The following is a 22507-nucleotide window of genomic DNA, read 5'->3' as shown; positions in this document are numbered from 1 at the left end:
GGTCTACCCCATACCTTTTTTAACACAGTCAAATCTAAAATACCTCTACTCTCCTAAACCGGAGTCATCGAAGGTCCGCCTTTTTATGTGACCAAAACCACTAAGGCGACTCCCTCGTAATCTTATCTTCTATGGAGCTACCCAACCTTTTCACGTTATATGCCTCATTTCGTACCTATCTCTAAGGTTAAAAAGGACACTTCATCCACCTAAAGCATCCTCTCTATGTCACACTTAAACTTGTATTATGCTCTCTTTTAATGCCAGCATCTCGCACCATTAGAATGTATTGCAGGCCTTCACTAGCCATCTTATAGAATTTCCCTTAAGTTGAGGGTACATTGCCAGGTGGCGGTTTGTGACTGTGAAGAGTAAAAATCGACAATTACTATTTACTACTAGTAAACTACGTTTTACTATTCATAGTCACGCACCGAACGATCTCAAAATTCAAACTCCGCACGTTATAAAATGCTCTCCATAAAAACAATCCCCCTCTGCTCTAGCATCGGAGCCAACCCTCCTTAAATACTATCCTTCATACTAATGCCCACCCATCATACCTGACATCTACATTGTCCAGGACACCATCCCAATGTACTATTCTTGAAATCAAGATGAAAGTTTTCAACCACCAAACACAAAAAAGATCAATTCTCATAGCTTATTTACAACCAATGAAACAACCCTAAAAATTATTTAAAACAGTTTATTTTACATTTGTATTTCAAAGATGCAAATATTTCAAAATACTCGCAAGACAAAGAAATGAGCTCATTACTAACAATTCTCTTCTTATTTTTATCTCTCCCCCCATTCTCTCTTCTCAGCTTGAATCAATATTTCAAATAAGAATCCGATGACTTCCACAAAACCAATAATAACCAACCGAAATCCAATTTCATCCTTCACCAGAAATCATTAGCCCTGTCCATTTAAAGCCGTTAAGTAGCTAAATTAGAGGAGATTAAATTAAGAATTACGGGCCTAAACTAATCCATAATATATTCTGAAACACTGGAAAGACTGGCTTTTATCAATTTTTTTTAATAACGCGTAACCCTTAATTAATTCAACTAACTTAAAAAAAAAAATCTAAATTAGCAACTATTTAACAACATAATTAAATCAAATTAATCTTTGACATGAGGACGTTTTAGCATCTCAAGAATTGCCAAACGTCACTAAGTTCTTAACGAGTCAAATGCTGATTTTAAGATTTCAAATACATACCCCTTTCTTTCTCTCCTCTCCTTTTCAGTTATAACTAATTTCCGATAGAAGAGGCAAGACGAGAGAGAGAGAGAGAAGGAGAGAGAAGGAGAGAGAATTTATGCAGAAAATAATGATATAATTATCTGCAAATGCGAATATATGTTCAGGATCTGCCTTCAGTCGAAACAGAAACAGCGCAACTTGATTTTATTTCTAGACCCTGAATAGGACTTTGTTACTATAATGCCAACTATTTGCTTCTCAAGAAGAACAGATATTTTGTTTTTTTCTAAATATCTCAATAAAAATTGAGCGAAGGTATTAATCCATTTGAGCCTGTTATAGACTTTGCACATTAAAAATATTCATATAATATATTTATTGCCCACGTGCGCTAATATAACATCAATCCAGCGCTTAAATCAGTTAAGATATTCATACCTTAATTAATAAGCAAACCAGTGGACAAAACCCCCAATTAACAAGCAATACGTGCTGTCTGTAAAATTCATTATAAACTAACTATGTAAGTGTATCTTAAGTTAAAGAGTTGCAAATAAAAACCGCCCACAAAAAGTTTAGCATATAATTGAATGTAACATTATATAAAAATTATTGATCAATTTTTAAAATAAAGGCTTGTTTGGAAACAGAACCTTTTCAATTATTTTTATGACAAGAAAAGAAATTAAATGAAAAAATATTATTTCATTAAGATATTTTTATCCACAATTTCAATAATTTTTGCTATGTTTTTTCATTCACTATTTCACAAATAAAACTATAGCTGCACCAAATAAAGCTTAAGGGTAGTTTGAGAAAACTTTCTAGCTGCTTTAATTTTTAAATTCAACTATTAATTTCTTTTGGTTATTATTTCTATTTTTTTTTCCTGATTTTCAAAAAAATTTATGTAGGATGTTCTCCAAATGTTGGGTAATGACTAGCACTCTTGAATTTTCTGAATTATCTTCAAAAAAGTCCTCCCTTCAATTCTCTCTCCTTTGTATATTGAATGACATGAAAATATATTAATGAGGTGTTTTAACCATTGTGATGAGAAATTAGGACACTCTATGACTCTCATTGATATCCTTAATATTCGACATTTCTTAGTTATTTAAGTATATATACTTAATGATATTAGAATTGTGTGATATTATGCTCAATAGAATTATTTTATTGAAACACTAATTTTTACTATAAATACATAAGATTTAAAGGATGCGCAATCCTCCAAATAGTTTTGAGAGAATCAATAAATATACTTTTAGTGTTTGATTTATGTTTCATTTTTAACAGGTTTCTTACTATTTTTAAGCATCTTTTTAGCACAACTAATGACTAGAACCCAACTTTTTAATGAAACAAGTCAAAGTGAAGACTATAATCCAACCCACTATCAACCCGAATGACCCGAACTAAACCCTATAGCCCATTATGATTTAAAAAATATTACAACTATTTAACAATAGAGTTTTATCTATCTTCTCAATTCCTTTAAACTCCTTCAAAATAATAACAAATTAATTGGCACAGTAGAACCCCAATAAGATGCCTATCAAACAACAAATTAGTTAATGTGATTATGGCTTAGTTTGTAACAGCTTTCTTACTAATTTAGTGTTTTTATAAAAAAAGAAAATCATTTCAAAAAATTTAAAGTAAGAAACTGCTTTAAAAAAGTGAAAAAAAACTCATTCACTTAATGTCTCGGTTATGTGAAAAAGTATTTGTAGTACTATTATTAAAGCCAAGCATAATTTTCATTTCAACATAACTGAGAGTTGCCCCATTAGCTTACTTTGGGATCACTGGTTTAAGGGCATGTGCATTCAAGATATTGCAGACTATCCCTCTCTTACTGGTTCTTTTCCGGATAATGCCCGTTTAAATGTCCTCATAGTGGGGGAAAACTAGAATATTCCTATCAACTGCAATGCTAGCCTCCAGAATGAAATCTCTGCGCTATCTCTATAACTTGTGAGGGTAGAGACAAATGTATCACTTGGGTCAATGCTGGTATGCATAAATTTAGTCTATTCATTCAGGACTTTTATAGCTCTGAGAATGATGTCACCTGGAGCGCAATATGGTTTGGCATAAACGATGTGCTTTAAGATTTTCAATCTATGCTTGTTTATGTTTTGTTGGAGGGTTGAAAACGGCTGATGCTTTAAGGAAAAGAAATATTGAGGTAGACCCACAATGCATATTTTGCCACTGTTGTGCAAAAATTGTGTCCCATCTCTTTTTCGAGTGTGACTATACCTTTTGCATTATTGCCAATATGTTTCCTTCTATTAGTAATTTTCTCATGAGGCCAAACTTACATCAGATTTCTGATTTTCTGTATAATTCTGGAAGCTCGAATGCTGGTAGCTTATCTGTTAATATGCTGAAGCTTTGGGCTGCTGTATATATACACCATTTGGAGAGAGAGAGGAATGAACGAAAATTTGCCAATCGGATTAGGAGTATCACTACTATTCAAGCTCTGATTAATAAGGTGGTTGCTATCAAATTAAAAAGATGGGGGAAAGTTTGAAATGTTTTTGGTTTTATTGCATCTTATCTCTATTTTCTGGTATGCTGGCTGATTTCTTATTATGCTCAAGTTCTTTAACCAGTGTTTCTGTTTTGGGTTTTTGTTCGTTTTATGGGTGGATGGGGGCGATGATGTGCAGTCTTCATCCTCCCCCCATGAACGGCGAATTCTGCAACATTTTCATATTTGACGATATTATTGGCAACCGGGGATTGGCCTTCATTGAGGATGCGGTCTGTTTTCCTGAGCCCAACTTATGCTCCTTCCCAATTCTGGGAGGTTTTCTCTGCTGCCTGTTCGGATTTTGCGTCTGATGCTGATCGTGATGGAATACCTGCTCTTCAATTCTTAAGCTACTTTCCTGCTTTACTCTCTTATTTGCATGCATGTGTAATTTTGGCACCTTGGGTGCTCATTTTCTTTTTGGTCTTCACAATTTTGGTTATAGTTTTACACATGTAACTAGTTCCTTACTTCAATGAAATTTGGGCTCTGCCTTACTTTTCCCAAAAAAAAAAGTGATAAAAAAGCTGTTTCACAGAAGGTTTTTTTTTTTTGGGGAATATTTGGGGCCAAGGCCCATATCATTCAAAGAAAAGAATTACAGTAAAAAATTGACAGCTACCACAACTTACCAGTAGTTGTCAACAAAACCCTATCAGCAACAAAAAGGCTGCATAAAAAATGAGAAACAAATACAACCTTTCAGCCACAGCTGCAGAAATAAACAAAAAAACAGACAATACAGATACTACTTGGATGGAAAGATGAATAGAACAAAAGATGAAAGGACTCAGGTTGCAACACTCATGATAGAACTCCCAGGCAGCAAAATTCATTCAGACGGATGACTGGTTCCCCTGATTGCCGAAATGGCCGTCCAAGGGGAAGAAAAGAAGGTTGCATTCATCATAGTCCTTCAAAACAGCATATCCTGGTTGCCATAAAAGACCATACAGGAGAAGATAACATTCCGGCAATAGAGCATCCCAGGTCCAGTGAAACCACCACATCCAAATTCTCCAAATCATTCCAGCAAATGATAAATATTTTGTAAGCAATTCCATTTCATGACTTTCCCTCTGACAGCCCGCTTAATTCTCCAGGCAATAGTAGTATAACAGTCTATCGAATTTCCAATAATCCGGTCGTTCCTAGCCCTCCAGATATGATAAATAGAGGCACATATCATCAGATAATAGAAGTTTTTGCAGTTCTTACTGATATTTAATACCTCAACCGTATCAAAAGTTTGTCTCAGGTTATGTCTTAAAAGATTGCTGCTCATAATGGGGATAAGAAGCTTAAGGATTTTAAATGTGTATTCACATTCAAAAAATAAGTGTGAAGTGGTTTCCGGAACAGTATTGCAAAAGGTACAGTTAGGATTAGTTGGGATACCACGTCGCAACAACGCATCAGCGGTCTTGAGCCCATTACAAAAAGCCAACCAGGAATGTGCAGAGAAACGAAGGGCATAAATTTTATGCCAAATGTAATGATGCCAGCTAGTTTCAGAATAGCCCACATAAAAATTCCTCAAGAAAACCTTAAAGGTAGGTTTATCCAGCTGGTTCCAGCAGCAAACCGATTTATCCGTAATGGGAATAGAAGTAATAGCCGAGATAATAGCCGGATTAAGATCCCTGGGAATGTTCCAGTGACCGTTAAGCAAAAACTTGTTAGTTTCAAAAGAGGAGGTAGGAGAGTTTAGAGGCAGATCGTTATACTCCAGAGAGAGGTCATAAATTGATCTACCACTGCACCAAGGGTCCCAAAAGAAGGAAAGCTTAGAATTATCAGTGACAGAGAGCTTAAGCATAGTTTTCACAGAATTAGCAACTCCACAAATGAATTTCCAGTGTACAGATGTCCGTTGGGGCAAAGGTTTCCAGAGGGATAAATATTTGTTCCTCCACCAATCAAATAAAATACCTTCACTGTTAAAAAATCGCTAAATCAATGAGCAACCAAATGCATGGTATAAAGCATTTAAATCAGGAATACCCAGACCGCCATAATCTTTTGGAGAGCAGGTGTCTCTCCAAGAAACTAAGTGAAGCTTCCTCTTGGTGATGTCCCCAAAGAAAAGGAACCTTGAGCATAATTTATTGATAGCCTTACAGCAAGATTTAGGTATAATCGCTCCTCTAATCCAATATGCAAGGGTATTGCAAATAGTAAATTTCATGTATTGTATTCTACCCGCAAATGATAGTAATTTAGCCTTCCAACCATCCAGAAGTCCATATAGCTTATTCATCAGAGGCTGGAAGTCAGCCTTGCAAAGTTTTCTGGTAAAAATGGGAAGACCAAGGTATGTGATTGGGCTATGAGCTTGCGGGATATTAAGAATCCCACAAATCTCATTAACATCAGTTGCATATTTAGAGAAAAAAGCAAGGCTTTTCTCAGGATTTACTTTGAGCCCCGAAAGATCAGCAAAAGAGGAAAGCAAGTTCATGAGAGATTGAGCATTATCAGTGGTAGACTTGCCAAAAACAAGCAGGTCATCTGCTTAAAGAAGATGAGATATGTGAAGTTCACCAGAATTAATACCAAGGAAGGTACCAGCAGAGATAGCATCCTCAAATGAAGAAGAGAGACCATCCATGGCAATGCTGAAGAGATAGAGTGAAAGCGGACATCCTTGCCTCAGGCCTGAAGAAGAGCTAAAATAACCTTCCAATGCCACATTAATTGCGATTGAGAAATAGATATCAGTAATACAGTTTTTAATCCAAGAAATAAAAATTGGAGGAAAACCTTTCGCAATCATACGATTCAGGATAAATTCTCTGGATACCGAGTCAAAAGCTTTGTGGATATCAAACTTAGCACAAAAGAATTTATTTGAAGCTTTCTGATTAAAATCCCCCAGCAGTTCCATTGCAAGAATAAAGTTTTCAGAAATAGATCTATCTTTAATAAACCCCGTTTGAGATGGATGGATAATGTAAGGCATGATCACTTTCATCCTGTTAGCAAGAATCTTCGCAATTATTTTGTAAAAAAGTGTTGCAGAGGGAGATAGGTATGTAGTCTGAAATGCAATCAGCATGGGTTTTTTTTGGAATTAAGGTGATAGCTGTCGCCTTAGCTTCCCGGGGCATGAAACCGGAGGAGAAGAAAGAAAAAACAACATCACAGATTTGCTTCCCAATAACATTCCAGGAGGATTTGTAAAAATCAAATGTGTAACCATCCGGTCCAGGGGCAGAGGTAGCAGGGGCATTGAAGATAATGCTTTTAATTTCTTCAGCAGTAACCGGAGAGGTAAGTCTCTGAATAAGATCAACCGAAATGCTGTTGCCGGTGGGGATAGAATGGCTAGCATTGGGAGCCAGGGTAGAGGAATTAAAAAGATTTTGAAAATGAGAAATAGCCGCCTCTTTAATTTCCTGATGCGAGGTGAGGATACCATCCGGGGTGGATAGCGATTTGATAAGATTTACATTATGTCTGATGTTGATGCGAGCATACAAGAACTTTAAGTCATCCTCACCACAAGACAACCAAGAAGCTTTCCCTCTTTGTGAAATCCACTCAGTCCAAGCATGGTTAATATCAGCCATGCAGCGGTTTGTAAAAGAAAGTGTGGCATTCAAAATAGGATCAGTGGGATTATCTTGCAAGCGGCTCAGGAGCAGGTTTTGCTCAAAAGAAAGGTTATCCAGATCCTGCTTGAGGCGGGAGGAAGAAGCCCAAGTCTTAGTTTTAATCTTTCTTTTCAAATCTTTGAGCTTGTAGTAGAAAGCACAGATAGGACTGCTACGATAATGCTGAGAGAATGAGGAGATCAGACAGTCCCAGAAGTCTGGAAAGTTTCTCCAATAATTTTTGTATAGAAATCTATGATTTTTAATGATGTTATTGTGAGAGAGGACAATGATGGGAGAATGATTAGATATAAGTGGGTCTCCAACCAGATACAGGTGTTATTAAAGGTGCTCAGCCATGCATCATTGACTAAGGCTCTATCCAGTTTAATATGAATTGGTTTGTCAGCTCTCTGATTAAACCAAGTATAGTAGTGTCCCACCGAAGACAACTCATGGACCCCAATGTTGAAAATCAGATTATTAAAATCTGTCATTTTGCTAGCCACAATAGCATTACCACCAGCCTTCTCATGGGGGTATCTACAGCAGTTGAAATCCCCTAAGATGATCCCCGGGAGCACAATACCATCAGCCAAACTTAAGAGCTGCTCCCAAAGGAGAAGTCTCTCTTCAAAGTTTTTGGAAGCATAAATGACAGAGACATTGCAAGTCGGGATAGTACCCACATAGACCAGCTCGTGGATGAGCTGGGTAGAGGTAAAAACAGGGATAAAATTCACTTTGAGGGAATTCCACTTGATCCAGATTGTGTCCGGGTTTGATAAAGCAAAATTGTCAAAAGAAGCTTCACAAGGAAAAATATCGTGATTTGCAGAGAACCAAGGGTCTGACGAGGAAGCAGCAGAAACTTTTGCTTCTAAAATAAATAGCATATCTAGATTATATTTTTTTGAAAATTGCTTGCAGCAAGGCACCTTGTCTGGGCTATTAAACCCACGGAGGTTCCAAGCAGCCATGAGAGAGAGGGTCATTGAGACTTGGAATTGGGGGTGGTTGCCTTTTTGGCGTGCTTGGCTCTTGTGTTCTTACTGGATTGAGGTTGGGTTTTCAGATTGTCCAGGATTTGATGTTGTTTAGAATTGTTCAGGGAGAGTGGTTGGAGCTGGAACGAGGGGGGGCCTCCTAAAGGGAGAGGTGCGCGCGGGGGAATTGGGGGTGGAGTTTGAGATCATCGAGGGGTCCACAATGGGGTCAGACGAGGGGGAATTAAGATTGGGAATAAGATTAAATGTGTGTGGAGGTATTGGTGGTGGTATAATTGGAGGAGGCAAAAGGGGTGGAGCTTGTGAGCTAGGAGGTTTAGGAATATTAAGGCGGGGAAGAGGGGTTTTCTGAGGCTTGCGACTAGAGCTCCTTCCACGAGCCGAAGAAAGGTGCTGAGGAGGGGGGGAAGGATTTTTTGGGCAGCTGGTAGGAGGGTGGTTGATGGAGCCACAGTGGGTACAGCGAATGGGTTTCCAGTCATAAAGAACCGATAAAGGAGAGATTTTTCCGTCCACAGAAATGTAGATTTCATCAGGTAAGGGATCAATGCTGCAAACCTGTACACAAACCCGGGCGAAGGTCAGGCGGGTCTTTGCTGCCGTTAAGGCGTCGACGGCCAAAGGAACACCAACACAGCTAGCTATTTTTGAGATTCCCTCTGGAGTCCAGCAAGACAGTGGCATGTTCTTTATCTTTATCCAGAGAGGAATGTTTGGGAATTCTTCACGTACAGGGACAAAATCAGGTGTCCATTTTTGCAAAATAAATGGCTTACCAAGGAAAAACCACGGTCCGCCGGACCATGCCATCTCATAGTCTTCCTCCGCAGTGAACTTGAGAAGGAAGAAACCATCATCAAGCGTGAGGAGGTTGATCGAGCCTTTGAGGGTCCAAGTACGCTTGATCGCGGAGAGGAGGGATTCGTAGAACGGCCGTCGGCCAATGGAGTACCCGACTAAAGATAAGCCCCATTCTGGGGCACCAGCCTCATATTGAGCTTGCGTAAAGTGAGCAGTTGCATTAGCGGTAGGAAAATGGGCAAGGCTTGAGGTGAACTCAGTAGGGATATGAGTTTTTTTGGCAAGCAAAAACTTCCAATCAAGAGGATTAGAAGAAGTGGGAAGAAGGGAGGGTGAGGATGAGAGGGGTGGAAAATCCAAGGAGGACATCGCGGCGAAGTCCTCCTCCAAGGCGGCGGAAGGCGGCCAAAGAGCGGAGAGGCAAACCCTAGAGGAAAACCCTAGAGCACTCGAACCCCCTTTTTTCGTTGTTGTTCGATACTAGATAGGTAGATGTGTTTCACAGAAGGCTTATATTAGCATGGGACAACTCCGGCCATCCCTCAAAATCTAAAACACGTGCGAACTTGAAGAGAAGGTCAGCGATGTTCGTGTGAAGTAATTATCGTTTCTCAGTGGCTTTGCCTTCTTTAGCTAATCCGAATGCCTCGAGATGCTTATTTTTGTAGTGATATTTGGCTGTACTTTTATTTTATTTTTTGAAAAAAACGTTGACTTTTTACCCAATAAACCCTTCATGGAAGCTTCATCATGTTTTTGTTCCTATTATCAATTTTTATCAATTGATTTAAAATATGTTTATGCCATACATTAAAATGATTAAGAATTTAATTATTTATTGAGATTTAAAATTGATAAAGAAAAGGTAAATTTCTTATTATTTTTTAAATATTTAAAATGTGAATGTTTTGTATGAAATTATCCAAATTTTATTGATAAGAAAAAAATTTAGGATGGATTATTCTCATCAAATTTCTATTAGGGTTGATCACAAAATTAGAATTATTGATTTTTTTTAAAAGAAATGTAATTCATTAAAATGAATTAAAATTTTAATTATATTCATCTTAAATTAAATACAACAATTTTGACAAATCTCATTAAAATATTAGAAATGATATTTCAAGCCAACATCTTTTACTGATTAATAAAATTATGGAAATTTTTTTTCTCTCTTATTGGAATTCAAGAGGACCTTAAATTGGTAAAACAAAATAAGGGGAGAAATAATATTAGGAGGAAGAAGTAGCTATAATCATATCAAATTTAGAATTTATTTATGACAGCTTTCTTATAGCTTTCTAAAATATTTTTTAGTACAAAAATTTTAGTTCAAAAAAATTTATACAAAAAAGCTATTTTAGAACGCATTAAGAAAGTTGTCCCAATGAAGCCTTAGCGTTAGGGCTGAATAAAGAGTAAAAATTTTTGTGTGCTATGATAGCTTTGCTCTCTTCATTAGCTTAAATTTTTATATTGATGTAGGAAGAAGAGGAGTTGGATTTTCATGAACAATAATATCAGCACAAAATGGCTTATTTATACTAAGCAACCCTTTTTAGCTTAAATTTGTTTTACATAATACTTTAAATTCATATAATTCAATGCATTACATATCCATTAATTAATAATTATTATACTATCATAGGTGGCATGATCACACCCTCATGAATAAATAAACATCGGCATTTCATTATCAGTAAATATTTTCTCAAAATATGTGAATAATTTTTATTTTTACACGTTTTGTACATGTCAATTAATAAATATTCGAAAAATTGGGTTAAAATAAATCTTATAATCAATAAATTTTCTTTAAGATAAGAATATTATATGAATAATCTATCAATATTGCCATTGATTTTTCATAAGCATTCATGAACAAAAAGAATTATGAAATTAACCAACCAATTATGCAAATAAAATAGCATCTAGCTTGATCTAATTTTAGTTTTTTGCAGGGCCGGCGGCCCATTAATGAATGCATGGGCTCGGCGAATTCAATTTCTAAATCCATACTTTATTTTACTTTTCTTGTTATTCAGTTTTGAATCAGACTCACATCACTAATTGCAAGAGCTAGACAATTTGACATATAAATTATTATTATTACATAACTTCTCTCTCTAAAATTATATAATTCTCAATCAAATAATTCTCTTAGGGTTATTTCATTGACTGTATTTGGAGTGAGCTTTATTTGAAATACAGTAATTTTATATTTTTAACTATTTGGTTGGGTGAAAAACTAATGCTGAGTAATTTTTTAGGTTTTCAAAATAAACATGTTAGTTCATTTTGAGTATATTTTAAATTTGTCCAAATTATGCAACTCACCTTGGTTTTTTTTTTTTTTTTTTTTTTTTTTTTTTTAACCATATATATTAATACCCAAAAAAAAAACATTACAGATACAAAATCCTACTAAGCAGAAGGCAAAAAATCAAAAATCTAGAGTATTATAAGCTAAAAACGGGCTCAGTTCACAGTTGATGCTTCCAGCGTCCAAGACGTCCCGCACGGACCATCCAGTAAGCAAATCAACACCCACGGTTGCCACTAGCAAAACGACCGGGACGCGAGCTCCAACCACATCATTGCCCTTAGCCTCGCGTCGCAGCATAACGAAAGTTCAAACCAAAACAATTCAGCGGATAAAAGCATGACGAACATCAAAAAGACACGCCAAATCATCTTCTACGACGACCTCTCCCCCAGAATTTCCCCCGAGTAGCAATGGAAAGGCGATCCAAGGTAAAATCATTATCCGAGTCAAACGATTCAGAATAATCTTCCTCCTCAGACGAATCAATTAACCAATTGTTCTGATTCCTAATCTCCTTGCCCGCAGACTTACTCAAACAGTCAGTCATTCAACAACGGGAGAACACCCCACATGTTCAATCGAAGGCAAAATCACCTCCACAGCCTCAGAATCTTCTTCAGTAACATTAACCACAGTTTCCTTAACACTCATATCGCCATTCACACCAGCATCTTCTTTATTAATATTAACCACAGTTTCCTTAATCCTCTTATCACCATTCACACCACCTAAAGGAGCAGAGTTTTCTGCATGAACATCAGCAGTAGGAAAACCGGTAAAAACCACCGATTTACACTTACCAGAAAGATGACCTAAACTTTTACAAACACCACAAAATTGAGGAAACTCATCTAGAACCACCTCTTGAACATACCCTAACGAATCCGAGCCCAGCCACACTTGCTTAGGGTAAGTTTTAGTAATATCTAATTCAACTAAAACTCGAGCATTCGAAGGACGAGATCCAACCGACGTAGCTTCGTCAATTTTAAGGGGTTTGCCGAATAACTCCCCCAGGCCAAACAAGATTCTCGGAGCAAAGAAATGGGGACGAAGATTAGGAAAGGAGATCCAAATCGGGATGATCGGCGACTCGACACCGATATCCAACGTTGGTGACCACTTCGTAACTTTCATAAAACAGTTGAAAACAAGGTAAGACCGGTGGCAAAAAACTCTACAATAATCTAAATCATTTGCCAACTTAATCAAAATGTGGGTAGAATCAAGAACAGTAACAGACACCTCTCCAATCAACTTCAAATTAAAAAAAAATTCCTGATCGCATCGAGAGAAGGACGTTTCGACGGGAAAAAACCAACTAAGGAAAACCTAAAAGGTTCCGCTAAAGCCCTAATTTCTTCATCGGAAACCCACAGAGCAGGAAGACCACGAAAGTTAGACGGCTTCAAATCCGGAAAGGATGATGAAGATCCAGCTAGAGCTTGAAGGAAAGACTTAGAGTGAGAGATTCCCCCAAAAAAACCGGGATCTTTCAACTTTGACGGAGGCATGCCGCCAAAACCAGAAAAAATGAGAGGAAAACCACACAAGAAATAGAGAGAAACCAGAGAAAAGGGTTAGAGAGGCTTTCCTTAACCAGAGAAATGGAGACCCCCCGCCGAGCGGGGGGAAGGAGGCTCCTCAGGAGAAAGCGCCGCCTGAACCCTAATCTCGGGAGGAAAAAAGAGCTGACTTTCCAATGAAGTGCACTTGAAAATGACAGATGAGAGTTTTTGCTACAAATTAATCAAGAGGTTTTGAGTTTGAATCTTAAGTATGTAATATGTGTGAGCTTGCCTTTTATCCAAATTGAATAAATTTGACGTACATGAAGGTTGCAAGCTACAAAACCTTGCAATCCGACTTGAGCATGAACCTCCAAGCTCATGAAACCCTCCCACCCTCATGATCATCCTGCTTGTGATCGTTCCTCCTTGAATCCCTGACTGGTGACCTTGCTTTTGTCAAAGCTTGTGATTGCCTCAAACAATTGACTTTTTAAGTTATAGTCCCTTAAGACTGCAACTGCACATAATCATCTCTCGCAAAATCCTCACTGTCCTATGATAGTTGCTCTTGTCAATGAGAGATTATTACGTGCGGAGTCTGGAGCCAGAGAACCGTTCTGTTTTGTGACTGTGAACAATAAAAACGCAGTGGTAAACAGTAACTGTGATTTTATTATTCACAGTCACACAACCGAACTGTTCTCTGAATTCAGACTCTGTACGCATTAATCCCTCCCTGTCAAGTAGTGTCGACAGTCCCCCTTCGCTCTAGTATCAAAGACAAGCTTGATCAATATTTCAAGTAAAATTTTAATGACTTCCCACAAACAATAATAGATCCAACCAATCCAAATTTCATCTTCTCAGAATCATTAGCCTGTCATTTAAGCGTTAAGTAGCTGTAATTAGAGGATTAATTAAGAATTGGGCCTAAACTAATCATAATATTTCTGAACTGGAAGACTGGCTTTATCTTTTTTTTTAATAAACGCGTAACCCTTATTAATTTAACTAAACTTAAAAAAACTCTAATTAGCAAACTATTTCAACATAATTATCAATTTCTTTGACAGAGACGTTTGGCAATCGTGAGACGTTTTAGCATCTCACGATTGCCAAACGTCACTAAGTTCTTAACGGTCAAATGCTGATTTAAATTTCAAATACATACCCCTTTCTTCTCTCCTTCCTTTTCATTAACTAATTAGATACAGAGAGAGAGAGAGAGAGAGAGAGAGAGAGAGAGAGAGAGAATTTAGCAGAAAATAATATAATTATCTGCAAATGGAATATATGTTCAGATCTGCTTCAGTGAACAGAAACAGCGAACTTGATTTTATTCTGGACCTGGAAGGCTTTGTTTATTGCCAACTATTTGGCTTCTCAAGAGAACAATTTTTTTTTTTTTAATATCTCAATAAATAATTGCAGTTTAATCCATTTGAGCTGTTGACTTTTGACTTAAAAATATTTATATTTTTATTGCCAGTGCTAATTACAATCATCAGCGCTTAACATCAGTAGAATTCAACCTTATTAATAATGCATAACAGTGGATTAACAAGATAATGCTGTCTTAAATTCATTATAATAACTTAGTTATCTTAAGTAAAGGGTTGCAAATTAGCTTAATTGATGTAAATTTTAAAAATTATTATCAATTTTTAAAATTAAGGCTTTGTTTGGAGAACCTTTTCAATTATTTTTATGATAAGAGAAGAAATTAATGAAAAACAATATTTATTTCAAAGATATTTTTTTATCACAATTTCAAATTTTTGCTATGTTTTTCATCACTATTTCACAAATAAAAAAGCTAAGCTGCACCAAATAAAGCTTAAGGGTATGTTTGAGAAAACTTTCTAGCTGCTTTATTTTTTAAATTACAATTATAATTTCTTTTGGTTATTATTTTCTTATTTTTTTCCTGATTTTCAAAAATTTATGTGAAGAAATTTTTTTTTAATTCAAGTAGCTAAATTATTTTCTGGACAATAACTTCACAACAAAGTTTATAAAACATTACAGCCATCCCAAATATGAGAGATTATTATGTGCGGAGACCAAACGGTCAGAACCGTCCGGATTTGCTACCCTCTTACTATGCTTTTGCAAATACTCGGCAAAAGAGCAATAAATATATAATTATGAATGCACTTTTGTTGATATTGATTGCGATTCTACAAAAGGGCAGCAAAAGCACGGTAAAACTTCAATTAGTAGGGTATTTATTGTGCTTTATCTACGCTTTTGCTGTCCTTTTATAAAAACGCAGCACAACAAAAGTGCATTCATAATTGCATTATTGTTATCTTTTTTTTTAGTATTTGCAAAAGCACAACAAAAGAACAGTAAAAAAATAGCAAATCCGAACAGATCTCGCCGTCCGGTCTCTGCACATAATAATTCCCCAAATATATCATATATTTCATATGCATCTAACTTTCTAAAACAAATATTTAATAACAATTATCATTATTAAAAAAAACTTTATATTTTTAATTAATTAAATGCAAAATCTCATCTAGCTTATAAAAATAAGCTTTAGGAAAATTTCTCAAATGACTCTCTTAATTTAATTGACTATAAAAATAATTTAAACGTACTTTTAGAATTAAAATCAATCATGTATTTAACATGAACTGAATAAAGTATTTTATTTTATTTTATTCTAAAACTCATAAAAAATATAATTAAAGGACAAAGCATCATAGTCGGCAGATATTTCTCCTCCTCTTTTCACCAACTCCTAAACAATTTACATGACTCCTCCCCACGATCTTTGCCATATTCCCCATTTGCCTTTCTTTATTCATTGAAAAACTCACAACTTGTTTTATGGCAAAAATAAAAAAATAAAAATAGAACAAAGATATGAGAAAAATAATATTTAAAAAAATAATGATAATGCATAATACTACAAAGTTGAACTATACATTTAAAAACATATCTATTTAAAAAAATAAAAATAAAAGTCACATGCATCAAAATAAATAAAAACGACATTTTTAATTAAGCAACAGTAGCAGCAGCAACAACAACAACAACAAGCCTTTAGCCCACTATGTAGGGTTGGCTACATGAATCCTTTTTCTCTATTGTGTCCTATTAAGAGTCAAATTCTCATCTAAATCTAATAAAAATGGTCATTTTTATATTGTCTAACCAAGTCTTTTTAGGTATACCTCTACCTTTCTTACTATAAGTCAAATTTAATGCATCTACTTTCCTAACCTGGTCATTGGAAGGTCATCGTTTTATGTGACCAAACCATATATCTAAGGTGACTCTCTCTAATCTTATCTTCCACTGGAGCTGCTCCAACATTTTCACGTATATGCTCATTTCGTTTCATATCTCTAAGGGAGCATCTTGGATTTATAAAATTATTTGTAATATTGGAAAAATAGATACAAATTATATATATTATAAATTTAAGCTACATATTGTATAATTAATTATCTTTTCAGCATTTAAGAAAAAATCTCGTAAATATACTCCTTTAGCCTTGTAGTTTGAATATTACTAGTACTTAGTTATCAAATCCTAGCCATTCAACTCTCATTGAGTGTCTATGATTTGCTAAATCCAAGCTGCTCATTAGAATTGCACAGCCAGAATTGAAACAACTGTATTATCCAGTTATAATAGTAATTAGACTACAGGTTTCAAACACTTATCCTCCATAATCTAATCATTATCTTCTTAACACCAAATCAATATTTAAAAATCCTTTTTAAGCTTAATTAATCCATCATTAAAAATATATTATCTGATCATTCTTCTCAACCCATAACTTAAATCCCATAATGTTACAAATTCAACTTGCCTAATCCCTGTAGACAGGATTCCAACACTTATCCTCCATAATCTAATCATTAGCTTCTTAACACCAAATTAATATTTAATTATGCTTTTTAAGCTTAACTAATCCATCATTAAAAAAAAATATCTGTTAATTATTCTCTACAAATTCAACTTGCCTAATCCCTGTAGACTTTCATTATATATATATAAGAGCAAGAGAACTTGTGATATAGAGAGTAGTCCTCAGCCTTCCACTCTCTCCAGGCTGAACTTCATTGAGAGCCTCCTGAACATAATAGATGGAAGGCTTTGGAGTTTTCCCTGAAATTTTCTTCAACTCCTTTGAAGATCAAATGCAGCTGGAAGACACAGAAGCCATGGTTCAATTGCTCGATTCTCAACTATTAGGATTTAAGCAATTTCAAGACCTGGACTCTTTGATCTGGCCTGGTGCCAATTGCAGTAGTAGTTTAAGTGATCCAAATTCAAGTTATGAGCCAATGCAAAATGCTATGGGAGAAGAGATTTTAGCTGATTCATTCTTTCAGATTGATTCCAGTTATCAATTTGAAAGTTTAGTTTGGCTGAATGAAGCAAACAGTGATGAGTTCAGAGAGTGCAGTTCTGCTATTGAGCAGTCAGTACAGAACAAGAGAAAGTTTCAGATTGATGAATGCAATGAGAGTCCCAAGAAGAAGGTTCGAAGATCTTCGCCGTCGAATTAGTTGAATTTGTTCGTGAACTTGAATTGATTTGATTTGATTTCAGGTTCAAAAGAGAGCGAGAAATTCGCAGCGAAAGAATGGTAAAAGTAGCATTACAGGCGGCGCTGAAGAGAAAAATGCAGGCTTAAGCACCAGTAGCTGCAGCTCAGACGGCGGCGACTCGAATGATTCTCATGTATCTGCTGTGAATGAACCCAATTTGAAGGAAAGATCTGGAAGGGGAGTTGCAACTGACTCACAAAGTGTCTATGCAAAGGTTAGTAATACAAAATTTGATCCATAAATCAGAACAGTTTTAGCTGAAATGGCCTATTTCCTTACAGAAAAGAAGAGAAAGGATCAATGAGAGGCTCAGAATTCTGCAGAATTTGGTGCCCAATGGAACCAAAGTAAGCATTTTCTTCTACATTTTTTGTATAAACATCTTAATTTGGCCTTAAGCTGAAGATTTTTATTGGAAATTTCTGCAGGTTGACATCAGTACTATGCTTGAAGAAGCAGTTCAGTATGTGAAATTCTTACAGCTTCAAATTAAGGTTAGTGAGAGAAATAGTTCATCTGATATCAATCTTTATTGATCAGATAATTAAGGAATTTGTTTTTAATTTTGGGTGCAGTTACTCAGCTCTGATGAACTATGGATGTATGCTCCACTTGCTTACAATGGAATGAACATTGGGATTGATTTAATGAATCCATGAAGAACAATATTGACAGAAAGAGGATTTATCAGTCTCCTACAATTCTTTTATTTTGAAATCTCCATTATTGATTAGTTTTTGATTGGTTAATAAGTTGATTAGTCTTTGTTTTAAGGTAGATGAAGAACTAATTCATCACATCTCAATGACTTTTGAAGTTTCTTAATAAGTTGATGTATAATTCTTTCAAGAGGATTTAATCTCCTGCTAGAATTTTTCATAGTGGAGAGGGAGAATTTTTAGATGAGGTGCTTTATTTGATATTTATTTTATATTACTATTATTTTTTAACAGCATAGAAAAACTCTCCAAAACTCATTAAATATATATTTTTAAATAATTAATTGTTCTAATTTATTGCATGAAAGAAAAATAAATAATGTTAATTTAAGAATTTTTTTTGGAATGTTAGGGGCTTCAAACGTGAGCCGCCGGGAGGATTTCTTCATGTCTATTAATGAGCTGCACGTGCGAACTCAATTTAGAAAATTTAAAGGATATTTATAGAGTTGATCATTTTGTTATTAAAATAATTTTCTTTGTCTAATCATGAAATAAAACAAAAGAATATTAAAAATAATTCACATATATGCATGTAAATGCAGATAATCATAGCATAACTAATGTTTACATAATTCTTTAAGAGAGCTCAAAATCATATAGCTTTAATGAACTTTCACTAACAAGAAATTATACAAAAATTTTCATAGAAAGAAAAAATAAGGTCTGGAAATAAACTTAAATTAACAATTTCCTAATTAAGATTCATAAAAATTTAACAGCAGATTGAGTTAGGTTTAGTTATAAGGTATCAATGAGAGTGTAAAAATATTAAAATACTACGGACTTGATCTTGAACAGGTATGTCTACTGTAACCTGAATTCAACACGCCTTATAAATAGTAATCTGGGTCGAAAATGAGTCATTTGTATTCATTCTTAAACCTGATAACATAGCAAATTTGAAATCAATCCTATATATCTAAATGTACTATATATATATATATATATATATATATATATATATACAAACCTGATTTTCATTGAGAAAATAAGAGTAAGAAAGGAATAAGAGATCAAAAAAATTTTGAGAAGTTAGGATAAAATATATAATAAAAAAATTTTATATTTGCATAATAAGAGTATAATTGAGGTTTCGTTTGGGAGAGCTTTTGCCAGATTCTTTTTCATTACTTTCAAAAAAATTTTGAACTACAAAACTACTTTAGAAAAAGAGATTATTATTACGCGCAGATTCCGAATAGGAGAACCATTCGATTTTGTGACAATGAACAATAAAAGCGCAATTACTATTCACCACTGCACTTATTGTTTACAACCACAAAACTGAATTGTTCTCTGAGTAAGAACTCCGCACGTAATAATCTTTTTAAAAACAGTAAGAAAACTGACACAAATGAAATCTAATTTTTTTTTTTGGGACTTCTTTCATACTACTTTAAGAAGCACTAACAAAGCCATCCCAAATGAAATCTAAGACTTCATATGGGACAACTTTTCTCTTGCTTTTAAAAACAAATTTCTAATACAAAAATTAAAATTTTTATATTAAAAAGCTAGTTTAAAAAGCAATAAAAAAACGTCCCAAATGAAGCCTAAGTCATCAAATTATAATACTTGTATATGTTTTCTATTAATAAATTTTAAACAAATAAGCTCACAGACTGATGAACCGAATTAAGATTGGCACAGATTTGATTAAGTTAAACATCTAGTTCTAAGCTACCTTCCATTGAATAAATTTGGCGTAAGAAAACTGAACTACCTTCCATAATAATTATTTTGAATCAGATCAACCAACAGGTTATAAATTTCTGCTTTCTTTTTAGAATATTAAGCTTCGTTTGGGATGACTTTCTTATTGCTTCTTAAAACAATTTTTAGTACAAAATTTATAATTTTTTTTACTAAAAAACTTCTTTAAGAAAATTATAAAAAAACCGTCTCAAACAAAGCTTTAGATATGTAAATCAAACAAGTTATGCTATGGCATCTTTAAAACTTCACTGTCTAAGAATCAAATATAAGACATGCACTGTAATATGTAAGCTTTTTCACAATCATAAGCAATTATAACAAATTGCATGGATATAAATATTTACTTAAATTTGGGGGCTGATAACTCATCAACTGACTCAAACAGAAAATCATTTACATTGGCATTGGTAGACGCTACGCTATCAGCCTATCATAGAAAGAACTGTAATGACCTCTTTTCTGTTGCTTGCATAACATCTCATCATTATCAGTAATTTGAAGTGGCAAAAAATTTATCCATAGTTTATGATTTCTCACAGCAGATGATAAACATGTTTGAGTATTTATCAAATACTGATCTACAGATTCAAAATATTGCAGCAGTAAAACACTAACCAACAGTTATAATATCCAAAGAGAAGACAATGAAACCAAACTCTCTCTCTCTCTCTCTCTCTCTCTCTCTCTCTCTCTCTCAACTGAGCTAGCAGGTAAATACTTGGAAAATGTTACAAGAATTCTATACAAACCAAGCCAAACAATTGGGTGATAAAACAAAAAAAAAATGGCAAGTCTTCTACCCTGGTTTCCTTCTGTTTTTTTTTTCCTTCTCATTGTACTCATAGACTTCCCTCATGTTACGTGTTAAGTCCTCGTTATCTTGCTTTTTTTATTGACTCACAAGTTTTGTGAGTAGATCATCTCAACGTAAAGATGAAAAATCGTATTCCCAATAGGAAAAGCAGTTCTCTTAACCATTTTCAGATATGATTTTCTTCATGAGAATGGCTCGGTACCTCATTTTGACTGTCAAGTGGCATGTACTGCGCCATAATAGCTCTGATCTCTGAATCCATATATGACTGCAGCATCACAAAGCAGGAGTTGCAGAATAGATAAGAAAATGAATTTAAGACAATAATCTTGAGGAACTGTATCAATTCCATATAAATCATGAGAGAACAACAACAACTACAACATTTTTATAGTGAGAGAACGGTTGCAAAATTTTTATTAAATTAATACAGTAAAGATTGAGAAAATAAGATTTAATTTTTAATCTTCATATGATGTCATGAAATTGTATATGCATCTCATATTACTAATTGTAATTTAATGAAATGGTTAAATTGCATGGTTTAAATTAAATAATTATCTATGATTGATATGTAAATTCATGAGTTGTATCTGAAAAAAAAAAGTAAAGAAAAAATGGGAAAGATAGCTAAGATTTTCAACTAATTATCATCCCAAAATTGATGGTCAAACCAAAGTGGTTAATCGAATTTTATAACATATGTAATGTTGTTTGATAAATGACCACAAAAAAGAGGTATTTCATATTGATTTTGGCTAAATTTGCATACAATTTATTTGCTAATAAGTCAACTCGTACGAGTCCATTTGAGATTATCATAAGAAGCCTATAGATCATGTTGACTTAACTATCAAAATATATGCCTAACATACTTGCAATACTAATTACACAACAGATGCAATGATCTACAAAGCCTTATGTCAATTTTGATTAATAATAATAATAAACAATGGGTATGTACAATGGAAATTTAAATTAAACAAAAAGCTAGGTCTTTTGATTTAGCTTTCACTTTTTTTTTTACATTTTTTGTTTCAAAATTGAACAAAAATAATATCAAGTAAGCTGACTGTATCAATTTTGATGAACAATGAAATGAGGATACATGCACAAATAATTAATACCACATCTATGTTGTTTTAGGCTTAATTAAAGCATAATTACAACTCAAACTCAATAAAGATAAAAAAAAAACATGTTTGAACATCATCATCATTAGCCTTATCCCAACTATTTGAGGTTGGCATATGAGCAATTTAGAATAGTGAAGTGCTTGGCTAGATTTGTTACAATGCTTTTGAAAAGAAAAATAAGATTGACGTATACTAAGAACAAAGAAAAAATAACTTATAAAATTCAGTGCACTTCAAGAACTACCATATTGCTTGGTAGAAAGTTATAAACAAAATGCATGGCACCCATGCTCAAATATAAACTACTTAAAATAAAGCATGCATAGATAGCAAATAATTTAATAAGCATTACTATCTATGTATAAGTTGACTTAACTATCAAAATATATGCCTAACATACTTGCAATACTAATTACACAACAGATGCAATGATCTACAAAGCCTTATGTCAATTTTGATTAATAATAATAATAAACAATGGGTATGTACAATGGAAATTTAAATTAAACAAAAAGCTACGTCTTTTGATTTAGCTTTC

General features: G+C 34.3%; 4 protein-coding genes across 4 annotated transcripts in view; 1 reads left to right on the top strand and 3 right to left on the bottom strand.

Annotated features, from left to right (window-relative positions):
* Positions 1 to 4602: 4602 nt before the first annotated feature.
* On the bottom strand, positions 4603 to 6728 carry LOC110104847. Its single transcript, XM_020834115.1, has 4 exons — positions 6323 to 6728; positions 5771 to 6277; positions 5165 to 5698; positions 4603 to 4697 (listed from the first exon to the last, which is right to left on the bottom strand). Exons 1-4 carry the CDS (start codon positions 6726 to 6728, stop codon positions 4603 to 4605), a joined length of 1542 nt encoding a protein of 513 aa, XP_020689774.1.
* Positions 6729 to 6744: 16 nt separating this feature from the next.
* On the bottom strand, positions 6745 to 8357 carry LOC110104846. The gene is made up of 2 exons (XM_020834114.1): positions 7697 to 8357; positions 6745 to 7580 (listed from the first exon to the last, which is right to left on the bottom strand). Exons 1-2 carry the CDS (start codon positions 8355 to 8357, stop codon positions 6745 to 6747), a joined length of 1497 nt encoding a protein of 498 aa, XP_020689773.1.
* Positions 8358 to 17113: 8756 nt separating this feature from the next.
* Positions 17114 to 18240, top strand: LOC110104845 (transcription factor bHLH84-like). Its single transcript, XM_020834113.1, has 5 exons — positions 17114 to 17512; positions 17583 to 17795; positions 17863 to 17928; positions 18010 to 18075; positions 18157 to 18240. The coding sequence occupies exons 1-5, from the start codon at positions 17114 to 17116 to the stop codon at positions 18238 to 18240; spliced, it is 828 nt and encodes a 275-aa protein (XP_020689772.1).
* Positions 18241 to 20490: 2250 nt separating this feature from the next.
* LOC110104818 (vacuolar-sorting receptor 3) overlaps positions 20491 to 22507 on the bottom strand; it is an 18562-nt gene continuing 16545 nt past the window's right edge. The window contains exon 12 of the mRNA XM_020834083.2: positions 20491 to 21101. Coding sequence (XP_020689742.1) covers positions 21000 to 21101 — 102 coding nt within the window. The 3' untranslated portion in view covers positions 20491 to 20999. The remainder of the gene's footprint in view (positions 21102 to 22507) is intronic.

Source organism: Dendrobium catenatum, unplaced genomic scaffold, assembly GCF_001605985.2.
Source record: "Dendrobium catenatum unplaced genomic scaffold, ASM160598v2 original_scaffold_268049, whole genome shotgun sequence".
Lineage (NCBI taxonomy): Eukaryota > Viridiplantae > Streptophyta > Magnoliopsida > Asparagales > Orchidaceae > Dendrobium > Dendrobium catenatum.
This window is presented reverse-complemented; position numbering and strand designations above follow the sequence as displayed.

Excerpts from the sequence above, each read along its gene's own strand:
- LOC110104847 (XM_020834115.1), bottom strand. The coding sequence starts at position 6,728 with ATGCCTTACATTATCCATCCATCTCAAACGGGGTTTATTAAAGATAGA. Across the intron at positions 6,278-6,322 it reads CTCTGCTGGTACCTTCCTTG|ATGACCTGCTTGTTTTTGGC; the intron begins GTATTAATTCTG and ends TTCTTTAAGCAG. Across the intron at positions 5,699-5,770 it reads AAAAGATTATGGCGGTCTGG|GTATTTTATTTGATTGGTGG; the intron begins GTATTCCTGATT and ends TTAACAGTGAAG.
- LOC110104846 (XM_020834114.1), bottom strand. The coding sequence starts at position 8,357 with ATGACCCTCTCTCTCATGGCTGCTTGGAACCTCCGTGGGTTTAATAGC. Across the intron at positions 7,581-7,696 it reads GAGCACCTTTAATAACACCT|ACTTCTGGGACTGTCTGATC; the intron begins GTATCTGGTTGG and ends GAAACTTTCCAG.
- LOC110104845 (XM_020834113.1), top strand. The coding sequence starts at position 17,114 with ATGGAAGGCTTTGGAGTTTTCCCTGAAATTTTCTTCAACTCCTTTGAA. Across the intron at positions 17,513-17,582 it reads ATGAGAGTCCCAAGAAGAAG|GTTCAAAAGAGAGCGAGAAA; the intron begins GTTCGAAGATCT and ends ATTTGATTTCAG. Across the intron at positions 17,929-18,009 it reads TGGTGCCCAATGGAACCAAA|GTTGACATCAGTACTATGCT; the intron begins GTAAGCATTTTC and ends AAATTTCTGCAG.